Raw genomic sequence first — 11,731 nt, forward strand, 5'->3', positions numbered from 1 at the left:
GCTGTGGAACTCTTGCTCCTACAATTGAATCACATTGAGACCAATAGGACTCCTGACGTTTTGAAATCCGTTACTCCACATCAAAGCTCCAAACACAAAGCTTCCATTACTATTCTTGAAGGGATTGAAATCTACCGTGAACGACATCTTTTCCCCAGTCCTTGTAAACTTGAGTTCACGTGGTGTAACTGTAACATTTACCCCTGCTGGGTAATCCACATTTGCAGCAAAGACCGTTGAGCTGCTGCCATAATAAGTAACAGTCCGCTGAACAGAAAGTCTTCCACTCAATTTTGACACACCGATCGAAGGGTAGTTAAAATTGTAGGAGGGGGTAGGAGTCTTCGGGCAGTAAACTAAACTTCCTGTGAGGTTTTTCAGTTGCAATGGGGTAGCTCCTGTGCTGCAGAGAAAATTGATAAGGTCATGGGAATCAAAATCATATACTAGTCCAGGATTGATTGCTGCAGCTGGGTTAATGTGTCCAGATCCATAGTCGAAAGGAGTGGTAGGGGTTCCATTTGGATCTCTTCCAATGACGCTTCTGTTGTTATCTATGACAGTTGCTGTGACAACAAAGAAAATCAATACTTCAGTGCCCAGAAATTAAAATTTGTTTGGCTACTTTGACAATGAAAACATATTTTAACTGCAACCTGTTGTCATTATTGCAGACTTTATAGCTGCTGGACTCCAGGAAGGGTGGTATGATTTTAATATTGCTGCAAGTGCAGATACATGTGGGCAAGACATCGAGGTGCCGGAAATTATGTTATAATGGACAGACCTATCAGCAGTGGCAGCAGTTGCCACCGGAGACCATGCTGCTAATACATTCACTCCTGGTCCTGTAATATCTGGCTGCAATAGGAATTTGCACGGTGGTTTATTTGTTTGAAGTCACTTGTTCATTTACGCACACTCCAGCATCAGTCTTGAACTTTTTTACCATTTTTAAATTATAATGTATCATAGAACTTACCTTGATGATGTCTGGGGTTATGATATTTGGCCCCATGGATGAGAACACTGCCATTTCCGGTGCAGGTTTAGTGTTTAGAACTGTTGCCGTCGGGGAGATTCTAGCTACTGGATTCCTATAATAACAATACTGTAAAATTTCTAATCGAGTTATCTATAAGTTTCAGTTATTTTCTTTTATATATAACTTCTTGTTTCTTCGATCAACAGACATTTGAGCACAAAGCTTGAAGAACTCACTTTTCTGCCGTCATGTATGCTTGAAGCTCCTGTGCTTCTTCTTGACCAATTAGAGTGCCTGGGATGACAAACTGAAAGCCAACGTCTTTGAGAAATGGATCGACAAGAATCATTCCCACACCACCACCTTCTTTCACAACTACGCTTTTGCTCTTTCGGTTATCAGTGAAGGTCTCAAAGGTGCATACCACGATCTTCCCCTTAATTAAGGTAGCATTTAGAGTATTTTCCTTGCAAAAGCTGATAGGAAACAAACAGAATGTATCGAACGGTGAGCAAATAATGACAGTTCACAGGTTTTTCATCTGCCTGAACATCAATAGCAAAGAAATCTCGGGTGCCAATATCGTTATTTAGCATAACTGTACAATTTGAAAAGTTCGAAGATTGAAAAACATTAGTGGTTCTAAGACCTTAACTTCCCGTGTTAAGTCATATTAGATAAAGGAGGTATAGCTTGTTAGAAAACTAGATGATGCACTAATACTTGTAATATTAGCATCAAATTTGAAAAGAAAAACTACCTTGCATTCTTTGTTGCAACTCCCGAGGCAGCTGCAGCACTTGCAGCTATCAAACCATATGATCTTTCCATTTTCAGTGGGTTTAGTGAGGAACCCTGAAATCACAGAGTTTATATGACCATCAACGTTAAGTGATTTTCGGATTGTTTCATTAAAAGGTTAGTAGAATCCGGATGCTAAGTTTACCTTTAAAATTCTTGAATTTCCCAGATATACGTTTGAATGAAATTCTCTATCCAATGTGCTTGCAGCAACTGTGAGAATCCAGGGAGCAACATTGCATGCAGTACTTGGAAAACCAGAGTTTCCAGCTGATGCAGAAACAAGTACTCCTTTCTGGAATGCATGGAAAGCCCCAATGGAGAGTGCGTTTTCAAAATAAGTTGGCTGCGGAGGATCAGGGCCAAGGGAAAGGGAGAGAATATCGACACCATCATAAATTGCATCATCCATAGCGGCAAGAACATCTGCATCACTACAGAAGCCAAACCAACAAGCCTTGTAGATAGCGAGTCTGGTGCTAGGTGCACCGCCTCTGGCAGTGCCTCTGGCCATCCCAAAGAAGCTGGCATTAGGTACCTTAGATCCAGCTATTGTTGAGGCAGTGTGAGTGCCATGTCCATCACTATCTCGAGCTGATCGGAAGAAGGGAAGAGGTGCATTGGACTCAAGAGGCCCAGTCTCTGCTTCGAATCCTTCAAAATAGAAGCGGGAGCCTATGATTTTCCTGCAAACAGAATACCAATTTAGAAAGTTGGACTTGTGGAACTGGAATTCTTTAGCGGCGAAGGCATGTAGGTTACCTGTTGCAGTTGGCAGATGTAAAGTTCTGACCGGTAACACACTCTCCTTTGAATTTCTCTGGCACAGGCCCTAATCCTGCATCACTGAAGCTCTCTGACTCCGGCCAAACTCCTGAGAAACGAAAGTAATGAACTGATCACAAAACAGTATAAGCAGAAGAGCCAGATACGAAAAGAGAAATTGAAGCCATACCAGAGTCAATCACACCAACAATAACATTGGATTTTGAATCCATTGGCATTTGATTGTACTGGGGAATGGAGTCTATGCCTAGAAAATCCCAGGAATGTGTTGTGCGCAGTCGGTTTGTTCTGCTCTCAAACACAGAGATAACCGCATCGTTTTCTGTAGTACATGAACAGAAATCAATCTAATGAAGTTCTTGCATATAATCAAGTATCGTTATTTCATTTACTAATTTCTCAGATTAATATTCTTTCTATTGTTCTTGATATATTGAGTTTCGAGAAGACGGAATGCTACCTGAAAGCTGTTGAGCTTGCTGTGGTGTAAGCCTGGCTGAGAAGCCCTGGAAACTTTTACTGTAATGGTGAAGTGTTGCTTCTTGTGCTCCATCAACGCTGAGAATTATCCGAAAAATATACAAATCAATCTTACTGTACAACAATCTGCTTTGGCATTTTATGAAACTGAGAAATTGAATTCAGTTAACATCGTACCTTCCAGTGACTGAAGCAAGAATCTCATGGTTGGCTCTGACGACGGATTGGGAGTTCGAGTGCGAATGATGCCCCATGTAAACTATATAATGCTGCAACATGAAGGAAAAAGACATTCAAAATGCAGATCATACGTTTACAAAATGATTGCCTCGTTACTACTTTTGTTTTTTCGGTTACATCGGAGGGAACTGAACTCTAAACCTATTCTAGTCCTAACTCATTACTCCAAATCTCCGATGCCACTTGAGCTAACGCCAAGGGCTTTTGGGAACGTAAAGTTTTCGTGAACACTTGGGTGTGTACGCTATAAAATAAACCCGACGCCTTAAGTTAGAAGTTCGCTACCTTTTTGTTAGCAGTGGCTCCATGGGCCAAAGAAATGAACAAGACAAGAGTGAGAAGAGTAGTGAGTTTCAAGATGTAAGAAGATAGCATGATGGTAAAATGTTGGAAGCCACGAAACTCTGATGATTTGTTGAAGGTTGCAAGTTCATTATATAGTCCGGAAGAAAGTGTGAATTGGCCATGCCGACTTTTCATGGAATTTCAATAAAGTTTGCACATAAACGTTCCAAATTATATATATAAAATTAGAGCCGGCTTTGTTGGTGTACTGGAGAAATGTTCAAACATGACCAGAAGAACCATGGTTGGACAATAGTGAGAGGTATAATGAAGTACCTTTGATCGCATTGAAAGTTTTATTATAAATTCAGGTGCTTCTTCAAATGCTTTTTGAACAAGCATATGGGAGGTGCTTACAAAAACACACTTTTATAACCCACAAACACTTGTAGCGTTTTTGTTTTTTGGATAAACTTGAAGTCGTTTTTACCAAACGCAGTTAGACATTTCTAATTGTTAAAAAAGTAGCTTTCAAAACACACTTCTACAACCCATAAGCATTTTTTCGAAAAGCCAATCACATAAAATTTTAATTGTCAAAAAGTAACTTATCCAAAAAATACCTGTATAATCCATAAGTCCTTCAACATTTTTTACCCAAATACAATCAAATACGCTTTTAAATTGTCAGAAAGTGCGTTTAGTCCTTACAAGCACAATCTCAAACATGCCAGAATTTTGATCCTGGTAGTGGACGTACACTATAGTTTCATGAAAAAACATACAAAGGATCAAACATTTCCAAATGTAGCTTCCTCACAATACACACATTAGACTCCAAGACTATTTCAACCAAATATAAAGACACAAGTATAGCTATTTCTAATTAGGATTAAATAATTCACCAAATTCAAATTTGCTAAAGTAAAAAATCAACGTCAATATTCAAAATTTGTCTAAGTTAGAAGTAGAACATGGAATAGTTATACGGTGTTAGATCATCTCTAAGGGAGGTAGCAATTAGATATTAAAGTTAGATTTATTATGCCATGTACAAAAAACGCATCCCGAACAAAGGTAGCTGTTAGATAGCAAAGTTAGATTTGTTATGCCACGTAGGAAAAACGCATCTCCAAGATAGGTAGCAACTCAATTAGCAAATTGAAGAACTATCAACTGACATTGTAATTTACAATGTCAGTTGCTACTTCTTCAAGTTAGCAAATTAGGTCCTGCAGTATATTTTATTCGTAAATTTGAAGAGTTGATTGAACAGTGAGTTGGAGTGACAAATTTTTAAAGTAACATTAACTAATAAAAGTGCCAAATGAGTTAGCAAGTGACACTTTTAAAGAATATTTTTGATAATTCCTTTGGAGATGCTCTTAGAATGTGGATTATTTTCCTTCCTTTTAATGAATTTGTGCGAGGGATAAATCTCCATCATGATAATCTACCTCCCACATTCATCTTGACAAAATTCGACTTGTATCTGGTATCCAATTCAATCCTAAGCACCAAACGCGTCTTACAATAACCAATTTCCTACATTTTCAAACGTAAAGAAATACTGGAAAAAAAGATATCCTAATGAAATAAATCGAACAGTAAGAGAGAGTGGCACCGACTTCACATTGTAAGGATTTGGAAAAGGGGAAAAGGATGTTTGGGGAAATGAAAACTATAAAAATTGAGGGTGGTGAAGGGTTGAATTGAATCCCAGGTCATGGAACTCGGCCGGACTCTTGGAAATCGGCCGGACTCTGGATCCAATTCCTCCGAAGGCACACCGGCTCCTGAAACAGACATACCATTACAAGCACACAATATTAACCGAGAAACTGGAGGATCAGAGGAACGCCGGTGAAGCAACTAACTCGACTTCAAGTTAAAGCATTCACAAGATAAGTAAAAACATGTCTAGTTGACAGGAACGAACTCATTACAATGACAACTGATCACAAGATATAATATGACAGGAATCAGTAATTGTCCGAAGATACCTGAAAGACGCGAAACACCTGGAAACATACGAGAAAATTAGTTTTCAAAATTGAAAAAATTAATAGAAATGACCAACGGGGCAACGAGAATTATTGATGTATCAACATTCTGAAGCAATACTTTTTCAACTCTCCTTTACACAATTTGAAAACGAGCGATTCAAGATGTATCAAACACCAGAGGTTTCCACCTCAATACAGAAAAGGGAAGTCAAGTCACCTTCCTCATTGAAGAAACTCATTCAGAGTATGTAATTCATTAAATCCAGCACTTTGTAAAATAAAATACAAATCATGGCGACTGACGACAAGTGTGGATTAATGTGATATATAAGTGCAGAGAATTCGTCACCCTTCCTCTCCGAACTCTCTTGTGAATCTCTCATGGACTTCAAGGTCATTCTTGCTCACTGTAGGCCTCTGTCTAGCAAGAACCTTATCGAAATCTGTTTTTGTGATAGGAGGCGGAAGGATCTGCAAGGGCATTTAATAAGCAACAAGAATTACGTTGGAGAGCTTTCAACGCTGGACATAATTTTTAAAAGGAAAAACTTCAAAATTGTTCATCTGATCATTAATGGAATTCCTTTCTCATTTGCATGCATGATACATAAAATAGCAATTTCTTAAAACAACAAAAATTTAGCAGTCATTTTACGGATGCTTCCATTCCAAGTGAAATGTACCTCTCGAATCGATAATAGTAAAAAATATCAAATATAAATATATATATATATATATATATATATATATATATATATATATATATAAATAGACAAACACTTCAAGAACTAAATTAATCATTCATTTGTTATTCTTAGTTGCAAAATTCTTATGCAAAGTAAGAAGGGCGTTTTTCTAAAAGTATTGTGTTTAAAGTGTTCTTGTCTAATGCGTAAGCTTAGCAGCTTATGAAAGGCTTGTACATGAAAAACCCAATAAAAAATTACTCGTTACTTCCTAATCTGGTATGTACAAAAGCCCCCACATATGTAATGTCCAGAAGCCGACAAGTCAGCAAATACAAAAATATTGTGCCAAAACAGGTATGCAAGTTTATCAACTCCAGCATTCAAACATGTACAAATACCTGTGACGCAAGTCCTTTTGCCGCCAGATCCTGCATGGTGATTTGGACAGCACCTGGTTGCTTTGGTCCACATGGTATCCACATATCCTTAGGATCCTTGAAAAAGAACATGGCATCTTGCGTTTTACGAACAGGTTCAAAGAGAACGTCTTTAACCTGCCAGTTTTAAAAAGAACAAACCAAAAAAAACAGGCGATGTTGTGAGCTATTCTCATTTAACCCTTCAAGGCAAGGAACCCTAATAAAAAGGCAGGTGGTGCAAAGACAGAGATGCACACAGAAATATGAATGACTTGTGCTTACACAAACAGCAATATCGGAACCAGAAAAACCATCAGTTTTGCGAGCTAAGCTTTCGAAATCACTTTCTGTTAAGTTGTGGGGAGTATCTCCTAGATGCACCTGTTCAGTACATCCACACACACAAAAAAAGGAGAGCACAAAAGATTAGTAAATGTATAAGAACCATTTCAATTATTGCAACCAATAATTTTTTTTTTTTTACTGCCCCTGTTACGGCAAAAGAAAATGGATACAAAACTAAAGGAAAATGTCCAGTACTTTGAACATATGCTGTCGAGCCTTTAAATCTGGGAGGGGGATGTATATACGCTTGTCAAAACGTCGCCGAATAGCCTGTAATTTCTACCAGTTAGCCACCTTCATACAATGCCTCCATTAATTAGGGAAGAAACCATAAAAGAAAAATTCACATATATCTCCATACCTGATCTAGTGCATATGGAGTATTTGTTGCTGCAAGAACAAGAACTTTCTGATCATTGTGTCCCACACCCTAATATACATCACAAATAAGATCAACTGACAACATGAATGACTTCAAACCAAAAATAAATAAAAGTGAAAAAGCGACTCCGAATAGCAAATACTAGTAGGAATAATTATACAAAACTAGAAGTTTAAGGGCCTAAAAGGAATAATGAAGGCGCCTTAAGAATTTACTCCACTAATTCCCACAAAACAAACACATACCTGCATCTGCACAAGAAGTTCCGTCTTAATTCGTCTAGATGCTTCACTCTCATTGCCTTCTCCACGAGTCCCACATAAGGAATCTATCTCATCGATGAATATAATGGATGGTGCACTATCACGAGCCATTTGGAAAAGGTTTGAAACTAGCTTTTCACTCTCACCCATCCATTTTGAAACAAGGTCTGAAGACGAAATACTAGCAAAAGAAACGGGACATTAAAGATTAAAAACTAGACATTTTGAAACTTTCTGGCCTAAGATCATAAAAAATAATAAAATTAAAATGAAACTAAGTAAATAAAATGAAACTAAAGAAAGCATAAGCACATGCACAATATATCTAGTAAAGTATACTAAGAGGATTTGTGGTAAAAACAATTCTTTACGCAACTATAAACACCAGGGGTAATTAAGTTAAACACAGGTCTCAAAATAAATGCATTGGGACAAGACCTCAAAGCCGCTTAGGTAGACAATGAGACCTTGGTGGGTTTGCCGTCACATTTTACAAGGTCATCATTTTAATCAAAATATAATCCCTTTTCCTAGTAGCTCAGGTTAAATTTCTTGCTTATAAACAGCGAGAAGATGTGAGGGTACTCATTGTACCATCTCCCCCCGTGAGCCAACTCAACTTTGTACGATCACATACTTTCTATTAGAGAGCAACAACCAACATTCAATTAGTTAAAATAAGTCATTACACAAATGATGGATATATTACCTGAAAAATGTCGAGTCTGCCTCGGTTGCAACAGCCTTGGCCAAGTAAGACTTTCCAGTTCCAGGAGGCCCATACAATAGAAATGCCCTCCACGGTCGTCTCTTGCCTAAAAGTATGTAAGTGGGTACACATTAGCTTTTATAGATGAATCAAAAGCAAAACTTCACTTTGTAACAGATATAAAATGATGGATGATAAAGAACAAAAAGGGTGCTTCCCAATAAACCATGAAAATGATACTATGAAAAATATATAGTAATACTAAGGTAGTGCGATCAACACTGATAACAGATGAACTTTTGCTTCAGAAGTATCAATTACTCCATGCTGGATGATCAAATTGCAAACCCATCTGTAGTCTATTAACAACTTCAACCACAAAAACGAAATCTTTTGAGATGCCAAAGCAATCCGCCCAGATGAACACGGACCAAAAACCTATGTGCACCTTTATGATTCGAAAATTCCTATCACTTAGCTTGCACAAACATGAAATTAGAGACATATAAACTACATAAGACAAATTCCCCCATATAAAAAAATAATGCCTAATGCCCCAACATTACTCAAGGCAACAATGCAGCACCAGCAACACTTTGAAGTAAAGACCAATTCAACCCATATTGCTTTAGTCATCAACAGTATATAATTCACACTCCGTTTAGGAACCGGAAAATCCAAAATTTACCCAAGTTTAACAACTACCCATTACAATTACTAAATAAAAAATCTCAACTTTCTAGCTAAAGTCAATATATCAAATATTGAAGCAAACTATTACCAGTAAAGAACTGCGGGAATTTGACCGGCAATATAACCGCCTCTTGCAAGGCCTGCTTGGCACTCTCCAAACCAGCAACATCATTCCATTGCACATTGGGCTTTTCCCTTATAATCGCCGAATTCAGCCCCGCCCGGAGCTTCGCCTGCTCCGGATCCTCACCGTCACCGCCCTCCCCGTCTTTGGGCTTAGTCTTGGGCTTGGTGGCCACCGCCGCATCCCCGTTCGACGCCGGCCCTGGGCCGCCGTCATCCAACACCGCCCGAATCTCCTCGGCACGGCGCAAGTACTCGGTGAACTTCTGGGTTATTGCCTCCTTGATCTTAGGGTTCTTCTCGTACTTCAAGTGGGTCTTGAAGTACTCCAAGGCGTTCATGTACAAAGGGAAGGCCTTTGCGTAATTTCCCGCATTATCTTCCTGCACGGCTTGCTTCACGTACTCAATCGCTTGCTCCTTGAAATTGCTATACATCTCTTTTGATCTCGCCTGACCGATCACGCATACAGAATTCGGAGCTCCGGAATCGAAAAAGGGAAAAAGCCCTAGAGTTTGAAGAGTTTGAATAATTTCATATCGATGGGGTGAAAAAAATAGGGGATCGTAGGGTAATTTTTAGGTGGGTAAGCCCTAGATTTTATTTTCTTTATTGTTAAGAGCTGTTTGGTTATCGAGAAAAGAAAAAAAATCGAAGAGCTTTGATCACGATGGAGAGGACGAGGGAGGAGAGGAGAGGAGAGGGGAGGGTTGTCCGTCCGTGTAAATTTGCTTTTATCACGAGGACGCGTTTGGAAATTTGAATGTTATTCGATCTCAAGGATTCAATTCAAGGGAAGGTTCAAGGTCCCTTCTTTCTTAGTGGAATTTTCAGCTGAGAGGGCCGAAAGCCCAAATTAGACGAATTGCCTCGGTCTATTTTGAACTAGATTAGTTTCAGGAATTAAGCTGAATTGGTTTAAATTAGATTAAGTTGGACTGATTTAGTGAAGTGTTTTGTGTAGTATCGGATTACAAAGCAGAATAATTAACAAATCCTAATATTATATTATTTAATCTATATATATTAATATTATATTATTAGTATACTCCATTCTTTTTTTCATAACAATTCTCCATTTTTCTATTCTCTCCCTCCCCATTTTTTTCTCCGTCCAAAGCAACTCAATCCCCAGATCATCCCAATCGCCATCCAAACCCAGAAATAGAATCTTGGCCTCCTTCTGCCATAACACGTAGAAGCAGTCCAACAGAAACATGTCTGCAGCTGATTCTTCTCCAGGAGCATATTGGTGGAGTTATGAGTGAATGACCAAAATACCCACAATGAATTGAATGAGGAGAGATCGAAGTCAAAAGCTGTCTGGCGAGGCGTTGCAGGTCCGTTAGATTTGTGTTTGAAAATGGTTTTGGGAGAGCGAGATTGGGAGTCGATGAAGCCGAGGAACTAAGCAGAGAAGTGTTGCCTCTCGACAAAGAGCTCAGCAATAAAGCATCTTGGGGATGGGCGAATCTGAGGTCTCGTGATTGTGGGTTCAGGACGAGGAGGGAGAGAGTGGTGGGCGTCTAGTGGTGTACGAGGGAAAGCGGGAACGATATGGCTGTCGTCTCGTGAGACAGAGAGCAGAGAAAGGTCTTAGCTAGTCCCATGGTTTTCCGGGGACTCTTGCTAAGAACCTCTAGTGATGTCCTTAGTCTAGGCTAATCCCAACTAGTCTCATTAATATTAGTCCTGTGAAACAACAAACATATGATTAGGCTAATAGTTAGTCCAGTATAGTCCAGTGAGGGCTAGTGAGGGTAAACAAATGCCCCCCAACTTTACAAACCAAGCAAGAAATGACCCAAACTAGGAGGCACTATTTTTGTGTAAGTGGAACATGAGACGATACACCGCATATGCTTTTATCATTTTGATATGGTCGAAAATTTAACCAAAGAGATTTGCGTGCTTATAACATGTTGTAAACTAGAATTAGTATGAGTGCTTAAGAGTCGACTCTTCACTTTTCAAGTTTCTCTTACTAATAAACAAAAAGAATTGTTGTGTGTTAGTCATTACAAAGATGTCATTTGTTTCAAGCATCATTTATTCAAGGCAGTCTTTGTATAATGGTTTTTTTTTTTTTTTTTTTTTTTGTTAATATAACTTTCATCAAAGAACTAAAATATACACAAAGCCCACAATATACACAAATCCCTCATCCAAAGACCCAAACAAAAGGCATAAGCCCCGACCTAAACAAACCCTAACACAACAAGCCAGAAAAAAAAATCCCCAACTGGAATCCATACACAACGGTCGTCGGAACCCTAAGGAAATCAGTCATCCATCCCCAAGGTTGCCAAAATTGCCCCAATTTGCGCACAATTCGAGTCATCTAGATAAACTCCACACTTCCAGTCGTAGCATCGTCACCCAAGGAGCTTCTAGATCGAAGCTTAGTCACCGAGGAGAACAGTCCATCGGAATAGTTGCGACGGAAAGTGGCGGTACAAAGACCCGAACCGAAGTTCTGCACACCTTCCCTTGCAAAATTGAAGCTTCACCAGAGGAAATTTCAC

General features: G+C 38.9%; 2 protein-coding genes across 2 annotated transcripts; both read right to left on the reverse strand.

Annotated features, from left to right (window-relative positions):
- Positions 1 to 18: 18 nt before the first annotated feature.
- LOC126589496 (subtilisin-like serine-protease S) lies at positions 19 to 3,676 on the reverse strand. The gene is made up of 11 exons (XM_050254802.1): positions 3,578 to 3,676; positions 3,230 to 3,321; positions 3,033 to 3,130; positions 2,742 to 2,894; positions 2,549 to 2,660; positions 1,932 to 2,472; positions 1,746 to 1,840; positions 1,222 to 1,461; positions 983 to 1,097; positions 657 to 861; positions 19 to 566 (listed from the first exon to the last, which is right to left on the reverse strand). Exons 1-11 carry the CDS (start codon positions 3,665 to 3,667, stop codon positions 19 to 21), a joined length of 2,289 nt encoding a protein of 762 aa, XP_050110759.1. The 5' UTR covers positions 3,668 to 3,676.
- Positions 3,677 to 5,649: 1,973 nt separating this feature from the next.
- LOC126589497 (protein SUPPRESSOR OF K(+) TRANSPORT GROWTH DEFECT 1) lies at positions 5,650 to 9,970 on the reverse strand. Its single transcript, XM_050254803.1, has 8 exons — positions 9,172 to 9,970; positions 8,391 to 8,496; positions 7,664 to 7,862; positions 7,398 to 7,466; positions 7,232 to 7,306; positions 6,974 to 7,072; positions 6,671 to 6,826; positions 5,650 to 6,054 (listed from the first exon to the last, which is right to left on the reverse strand). Exons 1-8 carry the CDS (start codon positions 9,641 to 9,643, stop codon positions 5,929 to 5,931), a joined length of 1,302 nt encoding a protein of 433 aa, XP_050110760.1. The 5' UTR covers positions 9,644 to 9,970; the 3' UTR covers positions 5,650 to 5,928.
- Positions 9,971 to 11,731: the final 1,761 nt, after the last annotated feature.

Source organism: Malus sylvestris, chromosome 11 (assembly GCF_916048215.2).
Source record: "Malus sylvestris chromosome 11, drMalSylv7.2, whole genome shotgun sequence".
In the NCBI taxonomy this organism is placed as follows: Eukaryota; Viridiplantae; Streptophyta; class Magnoliopsida; order Rosales; family Rosaceae; genus Malus; species Malus sylvestris.